Source organism: Ranitomeya variabilis, chromosome 4 (genome assembly GCF_051348905.1).
Source record: "Ranitomeya variabilis isolate aRanVar5 chromosome 4, aRanVar5.hap1, whole genome shotgun sequence".
NCBI lineage: Eukaryota > Metazoa > Chordata > Amphibia > Anura > Dendrobatidae > Ranitomeya > Ranitomeya variabilis.
Genome location: NC_135235.1, coordinates 745,909,099 through 745,934,017, shown reverse-complemented (window position 1 = coordinate 745,934,017; position 24,919 = coordinate 745,909,099). Strand labels below are relative to the sequence as shown.

The window sequence follows — 24,919 nt, the reverse complement described above, 5'->3', positions numbered from 1 at the left end:
GGGCGCCTGCCTGTAATATTAGTTAACCCCTTCAGATGGATTACATCGTGGGAAGTGATCTGACATCAGAAGGTATGTATCTTGTGCGTTTATTATTTTGCCAAGCGAGGGTTTCCTAATGGACTGAGAGAGCAATAAATTATTACAACAACCTGTGTGTTTATTTCATTAAACTACTTTTAAATCATGTGTGTGTGTATGTTTATTAACCCTTTCAAACAATTGGATTAATAATGGATAGGTGTCATAATTGACGTCTCTCCATTATTAATCTGGCTTAATGTCACCTTACAATAGCAAGGTGGCATTAACCCTTCATTACCCCATATTCCACCGCTACAGGGAGTGGGAAGAGAGTGGCCAAGTGCCAGAATAGGCGCATCTTCCAGATGTGCCTTTTCTGGGGTGGCTGGGGGCAGATGTTTTTAGCCACGGGGGGGCCAATAATCATGGACCCTCTCCTGGCTATTAATATCTGCCCTCAGTCACTGGCTTTACCATTCTGGCGGAGAAAATTGCGCGGGAGCGCACGCCAATTTTTTCCGCCATTTAACCCTTTATTTCAGCAGCTACAGCGCTGAAATTTTGCACATACACACTACTAACATTAGTAGTGTGGAATATGCAAAAAAAATGGGGATATGAGATGGTTTACTGTATGTAAACCACGTCTCATATCCTGTCGGGTTTGTGCAGGAGAAATGAAAAGCCGGCAATTGAATTACCGACTTTTCACTAACAGCACTGCGTATTTCTCGCAAGTCACACTGCTGGTCAGTGTGTAATACGTATTTTTCTCGCCCCCATAGACTTTCATTGGCGATTTTTTTGCGCAATACGCTGACAAACGCAGCATGCTGCGATTTTGTACGGCCGTAGAAAGCCGTATAATACTGAACCGTAATATACGGCTGATAGGAGCAGCCCCATTGAGAATAATTGTGCCGTATGTTATGCGAGTTTTACGGACGTAGTTTCTGCGCTCTTACGTCCGTAAAACTCGCATGTGTGACCCCGGCCTGACTCTGTCCTGGGCTAACTACTGCTGCAGAACACAGAGCATGTAAAATCACATGACAGAAGACACAGAACAGCAATATAATATATGAAAAGTCTTCAGAGAGGGTGGTTGGACGACTTCTTCACCTTTACAGAAGCAAAGTCACTATCATCTGGTATATTGCTATGCAAATAAACAGCGTCTAATGTTACACACCTGTAAGTGATCCTTCATTGCTCCGAGCCTAATGTCATTCAGACATGTGTTGCCTTTAAAGGGACCCTGTCAGGATAAAGCTTCCTCCTTTGTCTATATGGGGATGTAGGTCATAGAAAGTTGAATAAAATTGAACTTTAATATCTATAATCTAATGTTTTACTCCAGAGAAATCCACGTTTTTCTTAATATGTTAATAAGCTGTTTAGATCTAAGGGCGGGACCGAGATCTCCCAGAGAATCTGCCTCTGGAGTTTATTTTAAATTAAAGGGGTAGTCACCAATGTGAGACATGTGGACAAAGAGAGCAGACTGTCAGTCATTACATGTGTCACACTGGTAACACCCCTTTAATTTAAAATATGCTGAAGAGGCAGGAGATCTCTGTCCGCCTCATAGATCTTAACAAATCTCACACAAATCGTCCTTACTTGCTTTTTTTTATTATGGATACATTGCCTATATTAACCTAGGAAACTGATGTTGTAAACGTTAGTAACTGGTGAAGTAAAAACAAATGCACAACAGATTTTTTCTGGATGAAAAATGGATGATTTTTATATGCTGGTGTGAACCATGCCTAAACGTCATAGGGGAACACGGGAGATGATGCTGGAGACAAAACACTTGTAAACAACAGAGGGTTCTCCTGCCGGGCTGAGCGCAGGAGCCCACTGCATTACCAAATCCCTCAGATATGCAGAATGGGCGCAGAGAAAAAGGTGTGACCAACTTAAAACAGTGGCTGCCATCTTTGAAAATACCAGAAGGAAAGATGGCACCTGCACATAACTCACGTCTGATGCAATAGTCATGGTGGGAATGCTACTTACTTGGGTGCGTGGCAACACAGGAAGCGTTTCCATTTAAATGTCCATGCAGGTTTACTGGTGCTTCATAAACGAGCGACAAGCACAGGAAAATAAACGGCCTTTCAGTGCAGGCAAAGTAAACAGTTCCAACAATGGCACTTTAGAGACAGTCCAGGACACACAGGCTGGATAGCATCCAGTATACAGCTCAGTCTGCAGATAACACACAGGAGGCCTTCTTACCTGCACCTTCTATTACAGACACGGGACTCTAGAGAGGTCATCGGCATTACCATGTAAGATGCCCAAGCCAGGTAGTCGTGGGCAAGCTACTGTTCCCACTCGCTTCGGCATCCTACAGACATCTCATGTCCCAGTATGCTGCTGTGTATGAGGTGCATCACACTTACTTTAGGACTGCAGGCCTCTTCTCCTTCTGAGTCCAGGAATCCCTCTTCTGGAACTAGGGCAGCTATTAATCCAGGAAACACAAGATTCGTAAAAACAACCAAACTTTTACTTGGTGAATAGCAGTATTTACATGCAGATGTAGAGGATAATGTTGTAGTTCACTTCACCAAGCTTCTCCACCACCTCATAGGGGCCTTTTCATTTGGCCAAGAACTTACTTTCCACTGTGGGAATTAGTACGAAGACTCGATCCTCAGAGATGAACTTCCTCACCCTGGCTGACCAGTTGTAGGCTCTGGATTGAGGATGAAGTGACCGAGGGCAAGTTCGCCCATGTATATCCATGATCTGGCCCAGCAAAACTCCCACACTCAGATTCCATTTTAACAAACGTATCTTTACTGTTATACATTTTTCCTTAACACAGCGGAACACAGTAATAAACAATGCAAAATATGCCTATCCACAGAAATAACATGTAATACAAACTGTCCCTCACTTTCCCTATCCACACGTTACCAGTCTCTTTGCTCCAGAAGGTTATCTTCCCACGTCGCAGGCCTGTCACTGCAGGGGGACGCTCCAGCCGAAGAAAAAACACCAGGGATTAAACAAAATTCCGTCTCTCAGGTCCAAACTGTAGTCCTTGGGGTACGGCAGGTAGGGGTGGAATATTCGGCCTCTCAACAGAGGACCCGCTTACAGTTCATGGGTTCCAGGATCTGTGAAGATGTCACCACTGAGTGCTCTGCAGTGTGGGAGCTGGGAACAATCTGGAAGTCAGCTTTCAAGGGAGGGGAATCATCCAGACAATCTCCTATGTCGCATATATGGGAGGACGCCAGATCACACACTGATCTCTCTCTGCACAGACAGACTTCCCGGGCTTTTTCTTCCTCTCCTTCCTGATCACATGACACAGCAGGGGGGAGTTTTGCAAATACAGTTTGTTTCCCTGTAATCACATTCGACATAGGTACAACTTCTGGCCACACGGGGGCAGTGTCTGTCACAGATTCTATGTCAATGATCACAGAACAGTCAGAGCCGGCCAGCTCATTACAAGTCTCTACAGGAGATGTCCTTTTATGATGGGCATCACCTTCACAATCCTCTCCTGCATCTGGGTTATATGCTCGATGAAGCTCCGGTGGGGGGGGTGATTTTGGCTTCCCAGGTTTCCTTTGCTATGTCAAGGAGACCCTGCGGATGTTAGCCATACAGAAGTACAAACAGAGAGAATCCGGTAGAGCTTTGTGGAACCTCCTGGATAGAACGTAAGAGATGAGGCAGGAGACGGTCCCAGTGTCAACCGTTCTTCTCTATGACCTTCTTAAGCATACTCTTCAATGTTTTATTGAACCCTTTCCACAAGGCCCTCCATCTGAGGATAGTACATGGACGTCTTCAGTTGTGTAATTTGCAGGGCCTTACACAGTTTCCTCATCACCTTACTCATACAAAGTGTTCCTTGGTCAGTCAGTAACTCCGGCTATAATCCTGTCCATGGAAAAACGTGTACCAACTTGCGGGCTATACTTTTCACAGAGAAGTTTCTCAGAGGAAATACTTCAGGTTACCACGTAGCATAGTCAAGGATGACCAACATGTATTGATGCCCACTAGCAGACTTAACCAGGGGACATACCAAGTCCATGGCAATTTGCTCAAATGTCACCTGTATGATGGGTAATGGTACGAGGGGACTTCAAAAGTGAGAGGAGGGTGCAGATACCTGGCAGATGGGACAGGACCGGCAATGCTTTAAGATTTCCTGGTGACATCCAGGCCAATAGAACAATCTCATTTCCCGTTCTTGAGTTTTGTCCACACCCAGATGGCCACCCAAGACATGTGAATGGGCCATCCCGTACACACACGGCTCCGCTCCGTACACACACGGCTCCGCCCCGTAAACACGCGGCTCTGTTCTGTATAGCTTGTACACACACGGCTCCGATCCGCACACCTCGCACACATGGCTCCGCTCCGTACACCTCGTACACATGGCTCCGCTCCGTACACCTCGTACACATGCGGCTCCGATCCGCACACCTCGCACACATGGCTCCGCTCCGTACACCTCGTACACACACAGCTTTGCTCCGTACACCTCGTACACACGCCTCCGCACCGTACACCTCGTACACACCCGGCTCTGCTACATCCACACTGTAAACCCCTCCTGACCCCACACAGAAACTGCCCCTCATCCAGCACCATGACAACCAGCACAGCAGAGTCCTGCATACACTGGGGCCCCTGATCATGTGACCCCTGACTCCTCCCCTCCTGTGACCTCATCACAGGTCCTGTGCGCACAGAGCAGCCATATATGTGGAGTAAATGCTGGACTGTATGGGCTCCTTCCAGGTGTGACGTCATTTCCGGGGGCGTGTTCTGCCTTAGCAAAGTCAGGAAGAGAAGTTGCCATTATACATTTCTCTGAGCCGTCTGATGCCGGAGTAGGTGAGCAGCAGGGAGGAGGTCAGTGAGAAACAGGAGAGTTTATTAATGGGTTGATGTTTTCTTAGACTTTTGTTTGCAGGAGTTTGATATTTGGGGCTATTTAGTGGGATTTGGTAATGCAGTCATGACCTGGAAGGAGCCCATACAGTCTAGCAGGGCCGGACTGGGACTAAAATTCCGCCCTGGCATTTGAAGTTACACAGGCCCACTTGTCACATGGTGACTGTATAATATCTTTGTACACTTGTAGGCAGGGCTGGTTTTAGGCTAAGTGGGGCCCTACACCTAGGCAAAGTTTATAATGGGGCCCCAAATGCTAACATACTGCACACCACACAAAAGCATTTCGGTTGTATTTACAAGCGCTGATCTCAGGCCGCTAAATGAGTGTGATCGACAATACTGAAGTTGTTCAACGCTTGTTTCCCGGCCTCTTTCCACCGTCTGAGAAAGAATGATGGGACAGAACGATCACTAACAGATCACTAACCGATCCCCATACAGTATCATGTTATCAGCAGCACATCTACAGTTTACAGCGGCGATGTGCTGCTGAGAACAAGGATTTTTGTTCCGGCAAAAACAATCTCAATATGCAGCATTTTACTTGTGTAGTAAAATACACCCCATAGTCCTCCATATATTATAATGTGCTCCACAGTCCTCCATATAGTATAATACACTCCCTATAGTCCTCCATATATTAAAATACACTGCTCAGTCCTCCACATAGTATAATACACTCCTCATAGTCCTCCATATAGCATAATACACTCCTCATAGTGCTCCATATAGTATAATGCACCGCCATAGTCATCCATGTAGTACAATTCACTTCCCATAGTATAATGCACCCCATAGTTCTTCATATAGTATAACGTATTCCCCATAGTCCTCGATACAGTATAATGCAGCCCACATATAGTATAATGTAGCCACCACCCCACAGAGTATAATGCAGCCACCCCACAGAGTATAATGTAACCCCTTAGAATATAATACAGCCCTCCTCCCCATAATATATAATGTAGCCCCCCATAGAATATAATGCAGCCTCCCATAGTATATAACCCAACCTCCCCCATAGTATATAACCCAACCTCCCCCATAGAATATAATATACCCCCACAATAGTATATACAGTACCACAGCCACATAGTACATAACATGGCCTCCCCATAGAAGATAATATACTCTCCATAGTATATAGCACAGCCCGCATAGTAGATAACACAGCCCACACAGCAGTATACAGCACATCCCACACAGTAGTATATACAGCACAGCCCGCACAGTAGTATATACAGCACAGCCCGCACAGTAGTATATACAGCACAGCCCGCACAGTAGTATATACAGCACAGCCCGCACAGTAGTATATACAGCACAGCCCGCACAGTAGTATATACAGCACAGCCCGCACAGTAGTATATACAGCACAGCCCGCACAGTAGTATATACAGCACAGCCCGCACAGTAGTATATACAGCACAGCCCGCACAGTGGTATATCCAGCACAGTGGTATATCCAGCACAGCCCGCACAGTGGTATATCCAGCACAGTGGTATGTCCAGCACAGTGGTATGTCCAGCACAGCCCGCACAGTGGTATATCCAGCACAGTGGTATATCCAGCACAGCCCGCACAGTAGTATATACAGCACAGCCCGCACAGTGGTATATCCAGCACAGCCCGCACAGTGGTATATCCAGCACAGCCCGCACAGTGGTATATCCAGCACAGCCCGCACAGTGGTATATCCAGCACAGCCCGCACAGTGGTATATCCAGCACAGCCCGCACAGTGGTATATCCAGCACAGCCCGCACAGTGGTATATCCAGCACAGCCCGCACAGTGGTATATCCAGCACAGCCCGCACAGTGGTATATCCAGCACAGCCCGCACAGTGGTATATCCAGCACAGCCCGCACAGTGGTATATCCAGCACAGCCCGCACAGTGGTATATCCAGCACAGCCAGCACAGTGGTATATACAGCACAGCCCGCACAGTGGTATATACAGCACAGCCCGCATCTCTCCTCCTCCTCCTCTCCCCGAGAATGTCCCCACAGTCCAGTAAAAAAACAAAACACTCTCCTCACCTTTCCTCTTGCCCGCAGTGCTTCCTGCTCCTGTCTCAGCGGCTGCAGTCTGCCCGGGACACAGCAGGTGCGCGATGATATGACGTCATCGCACACCCGCAGTGTCAGAGGCAGATCGGGGAATGATGGGAGAGGGAGCGTCTGTAGATGCTCTCTCCTCCATCATTGCATTCAACTGTCTATGATGCCGGTATAGTTGAATGCGGCGGCAGGGGGGTGAGTCGGCGGCGGCGGGGGGAGGCGGATCGAGGGGCCCACGACTGGCACCGGCCCTTCTGGTATTTGCCAGAAGTGCCCGATGGCCAGTCCGGCCCTGCAGTCTAGGCTCAACCATGTGGAGTGCGGCTCTGCGGGTGGAGGTCGGTGCTGGAGTCTCCATTATTCTCTATGTGGAGTGTGGCTCTGCGGGTGGAGGTCTTCTGGAGGCTCCATTATTCTCTGTGTGGAGTGAGGCTCTGCATGTGGAGGTCGGTGCTGGAGGCTCCATTATTCTCTGTGTGGAGTGAGGCTCTGCATGTGGAGGTCGGTGCTGGAGGCCCCATTATTCTTTAAGTGGAGTGCGGCTCTGCGGGTGGAGGTCGGTGCTGGAGGCCCCATTATTCTTTAAGTGGAGTGCGGCTCTGTGGGTGGAGGTCGGTGCTGGAGGCTCCATTATTCTCCATGTGGAGTGCGGTTCTGCGGTGGAGGTCGGTGCTGCAGAGTCCCCATTATTCATTGCTCCCAGCCATCTAGCAGGACAGTCCCAATTTGGGGGAGCTGTCCCGGCGTTCAGGGCAACCTCCCGACTCTCACTCTGTGCCTGTAAGTCGCCTCCTCTCCAGCTCACTGTGTTTAGTGCTCACTAGTTCCTTCTCTGACTCTGGGGGAAGGCCGACATCTCTGTGCTCTAATTAACTCATTCTGTTAAGTTATGGATCCTCTATAGAACGGTTACAGTCCGGATATATGTGGGACTCAGATATCACACAATTAGACACACAGGTCTCGGATACTGATTCAGGAACTGGCCGCACTAGGACAAAGACAAGGTTCAGGACTTTTCGCACAAGGACCAGAAACTTCGGATTCAGAACTGTCCGCAGAATGACCAGGGACTACGGGTTTAGGGCACTGGCCGCATCAGTACCAGGGGACCTCATTACTTCACTTGGAGGCCACTTCACTCACTAATGATTCACTGTAGTGCTTGACATCACCCTATTGGGGAGGGTGCCTTTTAAACAAGATGCCTCCCAGCTATTGGCTGGGAACCATCTTGCAGACGCACTCTTAAACTAAATGCCTCCCAGCTATTGGGTGGAGGCATTTTACTATGTGTGAAAGCTGCCCCCATAAGAACACGGGAGCATGCACTGGGAGGTGTGGTGCTCATACACAGTCCAGGAAACGGGGAACATGCCGGGGACCACGCTGCATGGCTGGGTCAGTGAATATGCCGGCGTCCCTGCATGGAGGGAGAGGAAACCGGTGTCGCTGCATGGAGGGAGAGGGAAGACCATGAAGAGGCGCCTGTAATGGTGTTTCAGTCGGAACTCTACATTTTAGGTTATTGCTCTCAACTAACAGCACCAACCCAGTAATTTGTTGTTTTTTTTCCCCATAGTATTTCGTATTATTGTACATAATCTCACCTTCTTTCAATTCAGGTTCCTGAGAAATTTTATCTTTTACGTTGACATCTACTACATAATCTGCCCTGACCGTTCAAGGATGGATATGGACAGAGACAAGACGGCGGAGAGGATATTACAGCTCACCCTAGAGATCCTCTTCCGGCTTACTGGAGAGGTGAGAGATTCTGATGATGTTAAATTACATTGTAATGCATGTGTCTGGATGCAACAAGCAGAGATCAAGAGGCAGAAACAGCCAGGGGTTCATATAATGCTATTTATATACAGCAGTAACTTTTAAACAATTAGTGTTAGTAGCTATGCAGTTTTACAGTAGAGGAAATATAAAACTTTTAGAATAAACAAGAAAGTCTTTCACTAGTTAACGTTAGGGTCCTTTTCACAAAGGTGGTGTGCCTAGTTTTGATAGTCACCACGTGAGTTCACTCAAAGCTCTGGCCCTAGTGGGGGTCACCGAGTTTTCTTGCTAGGCTGCAAGTCTCTTCCTGATGTAGTCTATTAAAGCCCCTTGTACCCATGTACCAACCAGCCCATTCCCAACCTGTACTCCTAATCTCAGCTGACTCCAGTACCGTTTATGATAGCTGGAAGTGATGGCCCTGCTCACTCAAACTGTTCCTCCGCAATCGCAGGCGTGCCTCTCCTGTCACAGTATCCCCACGGGTCTTCTCGGTTTGACTATCGGCGGAAGTTTCTCAGGCACAAGGCGGAGAGGACTGGGCGTCAGCTCTTGTCAGGCGTAGTCGGGCCTCGGAGACTTGACCAACGCAGGGCACAGCTTCTGGCTCTGACAAGTGAACGCTGTTCTTGGGGATATCTTCTGGGGAATCCGGACCTTGCTAGACAGTGAACAACACCTGGGTGGCGTAGACTCTTCACTGAGGCCTGCAACGCTGGTCTGTGATGTCTCTGGAGCATGTCTGCCCAGCTTCCTTTCTCTGGCACCAAATCTCCTCATGGATGGGTGCGCAGAGATTTTATAGCAGGGAAGTCTTTTCTGTGGGTCACCTGATCCAGTCCAGCACATGAGGTCACTCCCCTTGCAAACCTTCAAGCTTACTTTGGTTCCACTTGATTTCAGCTGGCCAGCCTCTCCTCATCAATGGTACCTCCTGCAAGAGTCCTCCATATATGTCATGGCTTCCTGTTACATTTCTCCCCCCTTTTTGCTCGCCAGTCCTCGGTTGAGTGGAATTCTTTTGAGTTCGAAGTTTCCCCACAGGTATGCCGAGTTCGGCCAACAGTTGAACACATCCCTTCGTTTTCTGCTGTATGTGGGACCAGACAGTTAGGGGAAATACCAGCGCTGGTCAGCTCAGTCCGCCTGAGCTCTTCCTATAGAGACGTGTCTGGGATACTTGGAGACTCAGCCACTGGAGCTGGTAAATTGACTCGGAGTTAGTTTTCTCTAACACTTGAGAGTGGCAATGGCATCTCCGATGTACTCATCGGCCCTGCAAGCCATTCCTCCTCTATGACTCCACTTTGTGTGACCTCAGCCACTTCTGTTGGGGGCCCTGCCTTGTTACGGTGCTCTGCTGCAGAAGACCAGGGTCGCAGCATATTTCACTGCAATACTCGAGGTGCCACGACATTATCTCCCTCAGGAAAAACCTTGTAGACCAAGTTATTCGGGTGAAATTTCCTCACCACTTGGTAGGGTACCGCCTCTCAATGATGATCCAGCTTGTTCCCGGGTTGTTTGGCCTGCACCAGTACACGGTCCCCTGGCTGAAGTTGTCCTCCTGACACTGGAGATTGACTTGAATATTCCACTTCCCGAACCTTTTGCTCAACCAGGTTCTCAATTTGTCAATTCCTTCGATACAATACAGTTCATCCATCACTTGCCCCTGGAAGCAGGCCCGTTGGTCAGAAGGAATGCACTTTGGGCATCCATATATGCGAATGAAGTCCTGACAGATGGCTCTGGCTGCAGCTTCAGCTGTCTGATCCAGGGTGGGAGTCACCACCGCGAACTTGGTGAAGAGATCAGTCATCACCAAGCAATATCCATAGCCATTATATGATGTTCTGATCATCAGCTAGTCGATCATCAAGACCTCTAAAGGTGCAGAGGTTCGAATAGCCTAAATAGGAGCACTAGGAATGCTCAGTTTTCTCAGGTTGGTAGGCGTGGGCCACTTCAGTACTGCAGCCACCTTCTCTGCGGTGGGTTATCTCCCTCACTAGACATTGTGTGATTCAGGTGTTCAATTTTCCACTTGAATAAGCGACACTTCGGGGGCTTTATTTTTTATCCGTGTCTTTGAAGCCTCTCCAGCACTTGCTCCAGCCGGTGAAGATATTCTTCAAACGTGGCAGAGTAAATGATTATGTCATCCAGGTAGATCAAAGGGGCTTCAAAGTTCAGGTCTGCGAGGCATCTTTCTATCAACCTCTGAAAGGTTCCTGGTGCATTCGTCAGTCTGAGGCTATGTGCAGACGTTGCGGATTTACTGCAGATCCGCAGCGTTTTTTCCACACAGAAACGCTGCAGAACCGCAAGTGATTTATAGTACAATGTAAATCAATGGGGAAAAAAAATGCTGTGCAAATGGTGCGGAAAATTCGGCACAGAATCAGCAGCGGATTAAAAAAAAAGTACCATGTCAATTCTTTGTGCGTTTCTGCAGAGTTTCTGCACCCATTCCATTATAGGAAAACGCAGGGTAAAAACGCACTTTGACTCTTGCAGATCACGCCATTGCGCAGTATGTGGGCCAACAGTTACTTCACCTCCTGGTACATCTGACCTGCTGATACCTCTCTCGGATGGGAGCAGTGGTTTCTCTAGGGATCTCATGAGAAACAGCATGGGTGCACCCAAAGTCATCTTCATGCTGTGCAAACACCTCTCGATATCGCTGTAATAAATTTTCAACGTGCTAAACTTACGTTGAGGAAAACTCTGTGAGGTTGTCCTCCATCTGTTCCAAGAGGTGAAGTCCAGCCAGTAGTTCGCTTTGACTTTCCTGACTATCAAGCGACACCGCTCTGGTCCATGGGTCTCTTCCCACAGGTGTCAGTCCTATAGCATCAGCTCTGGGGAGATCTTCCGGCATTATATAAACTTGAGACACTTCTTGTCGGGGCATCAACTGTAGAATTGCTCCACTTATGTTTTTACAGTGCACAAGTATTCGTCCCTGTCGCTAGGTAGCCAGGGTGCGGGCAACCAATAATCCGGAAATCGCTTCTTCTCCATCTATAGGCTCAATATGGACGTCCACACCCTCTAAGGATACATGGGTCAGTACTGGCATAGTGAGTACAGTCTGTCCCACTGGCAGTGTCACTGTGGCTTTAGATGGTATCAATACTTTGCCAAGATACTGGAAGGCAGCGGGTAACGTCTGAATTTTGCTGAATCACACTAGTTGCTGGAACACCTTTTTACTTGCCGGGTCACGGGTGGCACGAGTCCATCGGTTTTTATCAGGGCCCTCAGCTAAGAATTGTCCCACCTCTTTTTGCACATTCATGCCCAGGGTTACAATGAGTCCTCTGCCTCCAGATCCCTTTGTAAACACTATTCCTGTCCAGATCCTTCCTGCACAGACACCCACACTACTCCTGCTACTGGGATAGGCAGGTGATTAGACACCACCAGTTGGGTGGTGTGTTCTGTTATGGAACAAGCAACTTTGGGAAAATGACTCGGGAAATATGCCTCAGACATTGTGGTCACCTGAGACCCCTTGTCCATAAAGCAGTGAATGCTTTGCCCATTGAATTCAGTCCAGGTAATGGGTCTCTTGGAGCCAATATCCTCAGAATTCTCTCTTCCACCCTCTGAGGCTCGAAACCCCATGGTATGCTCCACAACAGTGGGGCACATTAGTTTAACTGGCGCCCCCGTCTCCACCTTTCTTCATTCGGACAGACTCTTGAAATGTGCCCCCTTCTACTTCAGGTCCAACACTCTCACTTGCGTTCGGCTGATGGGCTATGTACGCGGCATGTTGTGGTCCAGAAGGAGCCACTTTCCCGCTCTGACCTCCTCTCACATGAGTTCCGGTGATCAGCTGGATGCTTGATGCTGCACAGCTCACCTCGAATGTCACAAATCTATTGATGTATTGCAGCACCCAGTCAGGCTCAGTACGTGTTGACTCAGGGGTGACCACTTCATGACTCTGAACAGCGGCGATGAGAACAGGGGTCTCTCTCTCTGAGACTGTAACACTGACCTCTACCTCAAGGAAACCCAGACCGGGATTGAGGCATGGGCTCTCCTTGAAGATCTGCTTCAGAGAGGAGTCCTTCAGTCCAGCAACGAGTTGGTCCCGAATCACTTCGTCCAAGAGACCCAGTCCTCTGTGCCTGTCTTGGGTCTTCTAGGTGATATGGGCCATCAGTTCCTGCAATGCATTAACATACTGAGCCATGGTCTTAATTTCCCCTTGGACCCGCTGGAACAACCGCTTGCGGAGGTGCCTTAGGTCCGTGGTGTCACCATGCATATCCTCCAAAATTTTTATCATCTTTTCCACAGTCTCACGATCCCTAGGTGGGCGGTACATAACGTCTGCCAGTCCTCCCCATCAAGGGTCAGGAGGGTAAACTTGGCCTGAATGGAAGGGGTCAGGGGATACATGCATAGCATGCTTTTCAGCATCTCTGCCCAGTCCCACAGTGACACGCTGCTCCCTGTGAACTTCGGAAGGTTGCTGAGCATAGCCCCCAAGGTTATATTTCCCTTGCCGGGCTTGGTCACAGAGTGGTCCGCCATCTCTGTATCTTAATGTTGCATCCTGCCGAATACACCAAAAGTAATGCGGTTGTCTGGATGCCAAGGGATGATACGATGCTATTTATATACAACAGTAACTTTTAAACAATTAGTGTTAGTAGCTATGCAATTTAACAGTAGAGGGAATAACAACAGGTTTAGAATAAACAAGGAAGTCTTTCACTAGTTAACGTTAGTGTCCTTTTTACAAAGGTGATGTACCCAGTCTTGGGAGTCACCACGTGAGTTCTCACTCAAAGCTCTGGTTCTAGTAGGGGTAACCGGCTGCCTCCCGACCTGTACTCCTAGTCCCAGCCTACCCCCGTTACTGTTGATGATAGCTGGAAGTGACAGCCCTGCTTACTCGCGCTGTTCCTCCTCGATCACAGGCATGCCTCTCCTGTTGCAGTCTCTGCATGGGTCTTCTCTGCTTGACTGCCAGCCGATGTCTCTCAGGTGCAAGGCGGAGAGGACTGGGCTTCAGCTCTTGACAGGCATAGTTGGGCATCGGAGACTTGACCAGCGCAGGGCACACCTTCTGGCTGTGACCAGTGTAAGCCATTCTTGGGGATATCTTCTGGGAAATCCAGAGCTTGCCGGATGGTTACTGACATCAGGGTGGCATAGACTCCCCTCTGAGGCCTGACACGCTGGTCTCAGTGGTGTCTCTGGTGCATGTCTGCCCCGCTCCCTTCCCTGGTGCCAAATATTCTTGTGGATGGGCGCCCAAGGCTTTTATACCAGCGAAGTCTTTCCTGTGGGTCACCTGATCCAGTCAAGCACACAAGGTCACTCCCTCTGCAAACTTTCCAGTAAACTTTGGTTCCACTTGATTTTGGCTGGCCAGCAGATGGCAGCCTCTCCTCCTCAATGCAGCTCCTGCAAGAGTTCTCCAGATATATCATGGCTTCTTTTTACAACAGAATTACTATGGGAATAACAGATGGACAGAACATGGAGAGGTGAGGACTCTGGAAATGTCTGTAGTGAGATTTATTAATGTGTCTCTCCATAACCAGTATTACACAGTAGTGAAGAAGACCTCTAGTGAGCGCTGTCCGGACCTGGTGTGTGAGGGATGGGGAAGACCCCTGAGCCCAATCATGGGGCCTACACCTCACCTGATACAGGAGGACATCAATGACCAGAAGATCCTAGAACTCACCTACAAGATGATTGAGCTGCTGACTGGAGAGGTGACACTGCTGGGAATGCTGGGACATTATACAGTAACACTATGAAGGGATCGGGGGGATGACGGTATCATTGTATGTGTCAGGTTCCAATAAGGTGTCAGGATGGCGCTGTCTATTTCTCCATGGAGGAGTGGGAGTATTTAGAAGGACACAAAGATCTGTACAAGGACACCATAATGGAGGTTCCCCAGCCCCTCACATCACCAGGTAATAGACAGGACTAAATACACACGGCCTATAATTATCTGTGTGTAAAGAATGAATTCAGTCCCTGTATGTGTTTCCTCCAGAGCTATCCAGTAAGAGGACAACACCAGAGAGATGTCCCCATCCTCTTCTTCCACAGGACTGTAAACAAGAAGATCCCAATGTTCCTCAGGATCATCAGGTAGATGGAGAGAAGGTGTCATGAGATCTCCCCTATGATGTGTAGATGGCTGTGAAGGTCTTGTGCTCAGTCTTGTTTTATCCACCAGTATTATATGTTTTATACTTATATCTTTATTAAGGCAATAGCAGGACAGTGTATTAAAAATATTTTTATTTAACAAATTATTAAAAAGTATATTTAATATTTATGCATTAATATATATAAAAAACGTGCAACGTGACATTCCCCCTGACGAAGGAACTAATACCGAAACGCGCGTCGGGGCACGTGTGCACGCTGAGATTCAAGCTAAAAGGTACCTCCTATGTCCGGTTTTACATATTTCATCTTTTTTGTGTGATCTCCGGTTTGGCTGCATTACTACAGCACTTTATTCATACTATACTATTGTGATTACTCTTTTCGGCACTAATTATTTCTTTTTTCTTTATCACTAATTGATTACTGTATCACAAGTTGTTTACTGTGTGATAATATTCACAGTTTCGGTTGCTTATTTTTTGCACCTGGGACGTTTGTGTATTTACATAAACTTTCCCTTCCCCTCAATTGTTGCTATGACACTTATGCACTTTATCCTTTTGCAGTTGATATTTTATTGTTTATAGTGTTTCACTTTTCTCTTATAATTTTTTTACATATAAATTGTGCCTCCACGTATCCTTTTTATATATAAACCACTTTACAATAATAAATACCGCGCTACAAGGGTACCCTTGTAGCGCGGTATTTAACCCCTTCATGACCCAGCCTATTTTGGCCTTAATGACCTTGCCATTTTTTGCAATTCTGACCAGTGTCCCTTTATGAGGTAATAACTCAAGAACGCTTCAACGGATCCTAGCGATTCTGAGATTGTTTTTTCGTGACATATTGGGCTTCATGTTAGTGGTAAATTTAGGTCGATAATTTCTGAGTTTATTTGTGAAAAAAACGGAAATTTGGCGAAAATTTTGAAAATTTTGCAATTTTCACATTTTGAATTTGTATTCTGTTAAACCAGAGAGTTATGTGACACAAAATAGTTAATAAATAACATTTCCCACATGTCTACTTTACATCAGCACAATTTTGGAAATAAATTTTTTTTTTGCTAGGAAGTTATAAGGGTTAAAATTTGACCAGTGATTTCTCATTTTTACAACAAAATTTACAAAACCATTTTTTTTAGGGACCACCTCACATTTGAAGTCAGTTTGAGGGTTCTATATGGCTGAAAATACCCAAAAGTGACACCATTCTAAAAACTGCACCCCTCAAGGTGCTCAAAACCACATTCAAGAAGTTTATTAACCCTTCAGGTGTTTCACAGCAGCAGAAGCAACATGGAAGGAAAAAATGAACATTTAACTTTTTAGTCACAAAAATGATCTTTTAGCAACAATTTTTTTATTTTCCCAGCGGTAAAAGGAGAAACTGGACCACGGACGTTGTTGTCCAATTTGTCCTGAGTACGCTGATACCTCATATGTGGGGGTAAACCACTGTTTGGGCGCACGGCAGGGCTCGGAAGGGAAGGAGCGCCATTTGACTTTTTGAATGAAAAATTATCTCCATCGTTAGCGGACACCATGTCGCGTTTGGAAAGCCCCTGTGTGCCTAAACATTGGAGCTCCTCCACAAGTGACCCCATTTTGGAAACTAGACCCCCCAAGGAACTCATCTAGAGGCATAGTGAGCACTTTAAACCCCCAGGTGCTTCACAAATTGATCCGCAAAAATGAAAAAGTACTTTTTTTTTCACACAAAATTTCTTTTAGCCTCAATTCTTTCATTTTTACATGGGCAACAGGATAAAATGGATCCTAAAATTTGTTGGGCAATTTCTTCTGAGTATGCCGATACCTCATATGTGGGAGTAAACCACTGTTTGGGTGCACGGCAAGGCTCAGAAGGGGAGGCGTGCCATTTGACTTTTTGAATGGAAAATTAGCTCCAATCGTTAGCGGACACCATGTCGCGTTTGGAGAGCCCCTGTGTGCCTAAACATTGGAGCTCCCCTACAAGTGACCCCATTTTGGAAACTAGACCCCCCAAGGAACTTATCTAGATGCATAGTGAGCACTTATAACCCCCAGGTGCTTCACAGAAGTTTATAACGCAGAGCCGTGAAAATAAAAAAATAATTTTTCTTTCCTCAAAAATGATTTTTAGCCCAGAATTTTTTATTTTCCCAAGGGTAATAGGAGAAATTGGATCCCAAATGTTGTTGTCCAGTTTGTCCTGAGTACGCTGATACCCCATATGTGGGGGTAAACCACTGTTTTGGCACACGTCGGGGTTCAGAAGGGAAGTAGTGACGTTTTGAAATGCAGACTTTGATGGAATGCTCTGCGGGCATCAGGTTGCGTTTGCAGAGCCCCTGATGTGCCTAAACAGTAGGAACTCCCTACAAGTGACTCCATTTTGGAAACTAGACCCCCAAGGGAACTTATCTAGATGTGTGGTGAGCACTTTGAACCCCCAAGTGCTTCACAGAAGTTTACAACGCAGAGCCGTGAAAATAAAAAATCATTTTTCTTTCCTCAAAAAAGATGTTTTAGCAAGCAATTTTTTATTTTCACAAGGGTAACAGGAGAATTTGGACCCCAATATTTGTTGCCCAGTTTGTTGTGAGTACGCTCATACCCCATATGTGGGGGTAAACCACTGTTTGGGCGCACGTCAGGGCTCGGAAGGGAAGTAGTGACATTTGAAATGCAGACTTCGATGGAATGGTCTGCGGGCGTCACATTGCATTTGCAGAGCCCCTGATGTGCCTAAACAGTAGAAACCCCCCACAAGTGACCCCATTTTGGAAACTAGACCCCCCAAGGAACTTATCTAGATGTGTGGTGAGCACGTTCAACCCCCAAGTGCTTCACAGAAGTTTACAACGCAGAGACGTGAAAATAAAAAATCATTTTTCTTTCCTCAAAAAAGATGTTTTAGCAAGCAATTTTTTATTTTCACAAGGGTAACAGGAGAATTTGGACCCCAATATTTGTTGCCCAGTTTGTTGTGAGTACGCTGATACCCCATATGTGGGGGTAAACCACTGTTTGGGCGCACGTCAGGGCTCGGAAGGGAAGTAGTGACATTTGAAATGCAGACTTTGATGGAATGGTCTGCGGGCGTCACATTGCATTTGCAGAGCCCCTGATGTGCCTAAACAGTAGAAACACCCCACAAGTGACCCCATTTTGGAAACTAGACCCCCGAAGGAACTTATCTAGATGTGTGGTGAGCACTTTCAACCCCCAAGTGCTTCACAGAAGTTTATAACGCAGAGCCGTGAAAATAAAAAATAATTGTTCTTTCCTCAAAAATTATGTTTTAGCAAGTAATTTTTTATTTTTGCAAGGGTAACAGGAGAAATTGGACCCCAACAGTTGTTGCCCAGTTTGTCCTGAGTACGCTGGTACCCCAAATGTGGGGGTAAACCACTGTTTGGGCGCACGTCGGGGCTTGGAAGGGCGGGAGCACCATTTGACTTTTTGAACGCAAGATTGGCTGGAATCAATGGTGGCGCCATGTTGCGTTTGGAGACCCCTGATGTGCCTAAACAGTGGAAACCCCTCAATTCTAACTTCAACACTAACCCCAACACACCCCTAATCCTAATCCCAACTGTAGCCATAACCCTAATCACAACCCTAACCCCAACACACCCCTAACCACAACCCTAACCGCAACACACCCGTAACCCTAATTCCAACCCTAATCCTAACCCTAATCCCAACCGTAACCCTAATCCCAACCCTAACCACAACTGTAACCCCAACACACCCCTAACCCTATCCGTAACCCTAACCACAAGCCTAATCTTAACCCTATTTCAAACCCTAGCCCTAATTCCAACCCTAACTCTAATTCCAACCCTAACCCTAAGGCTATGTGCCCACGTTGCGGATTCGTGTGAGATTTTTCCGCACGATTTTTGAAAAATCTGCAGGTAAAAGGCACTGCGTTTTACCTGCGGATTTACAGCAGATTTCCAGTGTTGTTTTGTGCGGATTTCACCTGTGGATTCCTATTGAGGAACAGGTGTAAAACGCTGCGGAATCCGCACAAAGAATTGACATGCTGCCGATCCGCTGCCGATCCGCTGCCGATCCGCTGCCGATCCGCTGCCGATCCGCTGCGGATCCGCTGCCGATCCGCTGCCGATCCGCTGCGGATCCGCGGCCGATCCGCTGCGGATCCGCGGCCGATCCGCTCTGTGTGCACATGCCATAACCCTACCCCTAACCCTACCCGTAACCCTAACCCTACCCCTAACCCTACCCCTAGTTCTAACCCTAGTTCTAACCCTAACCCTAGTGGAAAAAAAAAAAAAAAATTCTTTATTTTATTATTGTCCCTATGGGGGTGATAAAGGGGGGGGGGGTTATTTATTATTTTTTTTATTTTGATCGCTGTGATAGAACCTACCACAGCGATCAAAATGTACCTGTAAGGAATCTGCCGACTGGCAGATTCGGCGCGCGCACTGAGCATGCGCCCGCCATCTTCCAAGATGGCGGCGCCCAGCGAGGAGACGGCCGGACACCGGGAGGATCGGTAAGTATGAAGGGGTGGTGGGGGGGTGGATCGGAGCACAGGGGGGGTGATCGGAGCACAGGGGGGGGATCCTGAGCAAGGAGGGAGCGGACAGGAGGACGGGGGAGCCGGCAGGCGGACGGAGGGGACCGGAGGACTAACGGAGGGCTGGGGGGCGATCGGTGGGTGTGGGGGGGGTGACTTCAGGTTTTCCAGCCATGGCCGATGATATTGCAGCATCGGCCATGGCTGGATTGTAATATTTCACCAGTTTTTTAGGTGAAATATTACAAATCGCTCTGATTGGCAGTTTCACTTTCAACAGTAAATCAGAGCGATCGTAGCCACGGGGGGGTGAATCCACCCCCCCTGGGCTGAAGCACCACTCCCCCTGTCTCTGCAGATCGGGTAAAATGGGAGTTAACCCCTTCACCCGATCTGCAGGGACGCGATCCCTCCATGACGCATACGCTGCGTCATAGGTCGCTTTGGCACCGACTTTCATGACGCAGCGTATGCGTCAAAGGTCGCTAAGGGGTTATTATTGTAAAGTGGTTTATTTGTTCTTGTGGCAGAGTGCGCACAGATCTGCCTTAATACCTGCAGCACTCGGTCTGTTTTTCCTAGTAGCGCCAGTGTGTTCTATTGTTGTATCCTTTTTATATATATTTTTTTATATAAAATAATTTTTTTCACTTACCGTATTTTCCGGCGTATAAGACGACTGGGCGTATAAGACGACCCCCCAACTTTACCAGTTAAAATATAAAATCTTCTTAAAAGTCGGGGGTCTTCTTATACACCCTATGTCGTCTTATAGGGCCGGTGAATATGTGCCTTTTGGGGGGGGGGAGTGATCCTGATGACGAGGGGGCGTCTCACAGGAAAGTGAGTATCCCCCATTACCTTATCGTAGCGGTGCAGCGTGGGGGTCTCAGTGCTGGGAGTGGCGGCGGCGGCTGCTGTGCTCTGGTGCGGCGGCTGCTGTGCTCTGGTGCGGCGGCTCCTCTTCTGTGTGGGGCCTCTGTGCTGTGGGGTGGCGGCGGCATATCTTTATCCAGTTGGGGCTCCTCCGGCATCTCCTTAGCCCTGGAGGCCCCGCCGCAACTCCATCGGTGCAATGCAGCGGCCATTTTCCCGGAGGCAGCTCAATAGGTGCGATGCGGTGGCCTCCGGGAAAATGGCCGCTGCTCAGATTCAGATCTCGTCCCGAAATCTCGGGACACGAGATCTGAATCTGAGCAGCGGCCATTTTCCCGGAGGCCACCACATTGCACCGATGGAGTTGCGGCGGGGCCTCCAGGGCTAAGGAGATGCCGGAGGAGCCCCAACTGGATAAAGATACGCCGCTGCCGCCGCCACCCCACAGGACAGAGGCCCCACACAGAAGAGGAGCCGCCGCACCAGAACACAGCAGCTGCCGCCGCTCCCAGCACTGACACCCCCACGCTGCACCGCTAGGATAAGGTAATGGGGATTACTCACTTTCCTGTGAGACGCCCCCTCGTCATCAGGATCACTCCCCCTCCCCACCCACCATATACACCGGCGTACAAGTCGATTCCCGGCGTATAAGACGACCCCCGACTTTTAAGAAGATTTTCGGGGGTTAAAAAGTCGTCTTATACGCCGGAAAATACGGTATTTATGGCCTGAGATCAGTTTTCTATTTATATTTATTCCGGTCATAGGATTAGGTTATTTTACTATCCTGTATTGATTATTTGTACCCTTTTATCTCACGTTGCACATTTTTTATATATATTAATGCATAAATATTAAATATACTTTTTAATAATTTGTTAAATAAAAATATTTTTAATACACTGTCCTGCTATTGCCTTAATAAAGATATAATTATATAAACTCCTTGGCTGTAATTCTCTTTCTCCTTGATTTCCATCTCCTGGGTTGGTGTTGTTTCTTGCTATTTAGTGGTCTCCACTGTTTATTAAACCACAAATCATAAATATTATTTTCATTTTATTATTTTTATTATTCCTACATGTATTAGTGTGGTTTAATTTCCTTTTTAATTTCTATGTTTTATACTTGTGTAATGAGAACGGTGGAGATGGCAGGATTAGAGCTGATCATAGATGTGACTTCTCCATCTGTCTGCGACTTTTACAATATTTGTTTCAGGGTGAAGATCTGACCCGTATTAATACTACAGAGACATATGTGAGGGGCGATGAGCGGTGTAAAGAGGAGATTCCTATATATGACTACCCAGGTGAGTAGTAACCACTAAATACAGAGAAGTCACAGATTCTACTGTAATTATATGGTTAATTTACAAAAAGTTGCCCCTAAATAACAACACCCTTAAATGAAAAGGGGTGGTGTACCACTAACGAGGAATATATTTCACGGTTATGGCAACCACAATTAATTTATCCCAAATAAAGTGGTACTTTAAATAAAGTTAATTTTTTATTGACATAAAGGTTAAAATACATTCAGTAAGAAAAAGGTGCTAGATCCAAATATAGAGGGACTTAAGTGCCATTGGATACTCCAAACCAGTGGCCGCACATAAAGTGAATACATAAGAATAGCTGCAGCGATAATTCATTACAACAACTTATTCACATTAGCTACTGATATACCACAAAAGGAGGATTCTCAATCATGCCCCATGTGTTAAACTAAATACGAGCTGCATAAGCATGCTTGGCTTTCACTGGGGAAACACTTAGTAGGAAGTGTACTCCTGATAGAATGTCAGATAAGTTTGAATGCAATGATACCGGAAAAACGAGTAAGGTATGAATAACACATTACCTAATGTCGGCCGTGTGGAGATCCCTGGAGTCCCTCTGCCTCTACGCGCGTTTCGCAATGCTTCCTTGGGTGGCGTGTCTAGGCAGAGAGAAGGCCAGTTTAAATAACAGTGAATGATGCGCTAATTGGTCATGGTGTGATAAGGGAGGACCCGATGTATCGTCACTTCTGGAGACTGCCGTGATTACATAAAGTAATGATGTATCCATGGTACCGCTACAGGAATGTAAACAATGCAGGAGCTGGAGTATGCGGCGCATGCGCAGATCAAACAGACCTATGCTGAAGGTGGAGACAGGTTGCGGTCATGTGAGCGCGACGACCCAGTCATCTGTTTAGATGATGTAGGTATGTTGCTCCACTACAGTCCGCTTGCCATCATCCTGCCGGTCCGTGATCTGCGCATGCGCTCTTCTCCTAAGTGTCTGTAAGGTAATGCAGGGATATAAATACATATGCCGATGGACGTAATTGCAATGGGCCAGGTCTGAATGCTATCAAAAAATCTAATGCGAAACTAAATAGGGAAAAAAAAATAAGAAAAAAAGAATGAAAAAATAAGAAAGAAAAAAATATGTTAATAAATAAACTGGACTAATAGCAGTGAGCTAGAATTTAAAGCGGGTGTAAGAACTAAATATGATGTAGATGAATGTATTGGGATTTGTGATGCTATAAAAAAGATATATGTGTGGCACCAAAGATCCTGAAGATAAGGATCGCTCCCGTAGGGGATAGTTAGTTTCACATTAGATTTTTTGATAGCATTCAGACCTGGCCCATTGCAATTACGTCCATCGGAATATGTATTTATATCCCTGCATTACCTTACAGACACAGGAGCGCATGCGCAGATCACGGACCCGGCAGGATGATGGCAAGCGGACTGCAGTGGAGCGACGTACCTACATCATCTAAACAGATGACTGGGTTGTCGCGCTCACATGACTGCTCACATGGATTGACCTGATCGCTAAACGGCATAGCCAAACCGCCAGAATTAATTTTTTTTGTTGCCGTGACATTGCATTCAAATGCAGTAACGGTCGATCAAAAAATGGTATGAATAAAAACGTCAGCTCGGCACGCAAAAAATAAGTCCTCACTCAACCCGAGATCACAAAAAATGGAGGCGCTATGGGAATCGGAAAATGGCGCAATTTTTTATTTTTTTAAAAGTTTGGACTTTTTTTTTCAGGAGCAGATTGCCTTTGTTGTGGATTTTATAGAGTTTATACTAACCCACAACTACTTTCGGTTTGGGATGCACTATTACTCCCAGCAGTGGGGGACTGCCATGGGGACCAGGTTCGCCCCCAGTTATGGTAACCTGTATGTGGACAGGTGGGAGCAGGAAACCATCTACCAGGGTGGCTCAATGCAGGCGAACCTGGTTCTATGGCAGCCTTTTATTGATGACATTGTTTTTATTTGGTCTGGTGGTCCCAATTTATTGTCCTATTTTATTAATGAATTAAATAAAAATCAATATTTTTTCAATTTGACAGCTACCACCAGCACCAAAGAAATGAATTTTTTAGATTTGAAAATTTTTATAGAGGAAAATTACAATTCAAACTCAAACCTACCATAAACCCACAGATTCCAACAACTACATTTCTTTGGAGAGTTGCCATCTTCCGAGTTGGCTTATGAATGTCCCTAAAAGCCAATTCATAAGAGCTCATAGGAACTGTTCAGGACCGAATGACTTTGACGTAGAGGCTGATACTTTAATTGAACGGTTCCATCATAAAGGATATGATAAGACCTTGTTGACACAAACGAGAGAGCTGCTGGAAAAATTACCATGTGAAAAATTACTCCAACATAAGAAGAAAACCAGGAATTATTTGACAAATGAGGAAGTCCCTATTATAACTCAGTACAATTCCAACAGTAAAATCTTGTATATAAACATTGGAGAATCCTAAAGGAGGATAAGGTCATTGGGGAATCATCACCAGAATGTCCCAGATTTATATATAGGAGGGCTAACAATTTGGGCAAGATAATAGCCCCAACGATTTATAGAAACCCCCCAGAGTTTATGAGCTCCTGACCCACAACATCTTCCTTGTGTTTTTTTCCATGCCTATCGTGTAAAAAGCTAGGCACCAAAAAACTATTTGCCATTGCCAACCAGTCCACGGAAGTTGGCATCAAGGACTTTATTACATGCACCACCCAGGGGGTAATTTATGGTATGAAATGCCCCTGTGGGAAATTATACATAGGGCGAGCTATACGCCCAATGAGTGTAAGAATTGCAGAGCATTTGTGCAATATTAGTAATCAATTCATGGGCCATCCTTTATCACAACACTTTGCAAAGTATCATGGGGGCTCAATTAAAGATATCATAGTCACTGGAATCAAAATAGTTAAAAAGAGTTGGAGAAAGGGCAATTTTATTCACCAAATGTCACGAGAAGCGAGCAGGTGGATTTTTGAAATGAACACTCTTATACCCAATGGCTTGAATAGCGAAATAGAATTGTTCGCTTTCAATACATAATAAAAGACTCCTACCAGCTGCATGATATATAAGCGCCCATTCTGCTCACCGGACCATCCCTGACGAAGGAATCCGTGTATTCCGAAACTAGTTGGATTTTGGTTCATTGTGCGCTCCATAGCCA

General features: G+C 46.6%; 3 protein-coding genes across 3 annotated transcripts in view; 2 read left to right on the top strand and 1 right to left on the bottom strand.

The window, feature by feature from the left end:
- LOC143768074 (uncharacterized) overlaps nucleotides 1–24,919 on the bottom strand; it is an 804,664-nt gene that overhangs the window by 201,962 nt on the left and 577,783 nt on the right. The window lies entirely within an intron of this gene.
- The window catches only part of LOC143768088 (uncharacterized), a 157,613-nt gene that overhangs the window by 69,354 nt on the left and 63,340 nt on the right, over nucleotides 1–24,919 (top strand). The gene's annotated exons all lie outside the window — the stretch shown is intronic.
- LOC143767107 (oocyte zinc finger protein XlCOF8.4-like) lies at nucleotides 14,153–14,802 on the top strand. The gene is made up of 2 exons (XM_077255127.1): nucleotides 14,153–14,578; nucleotides 14,662–14,802. The coding sequence occupies exons 1-2, from the start codon at nucleotides 14,360–14,362 to the stop codon at nucleotides 14,800–14,802; spliced, it is 360 nt and encodes a 119-aa protein (XP_077111242.1). The 5' UTR covers nucleotides 14,153–14,359.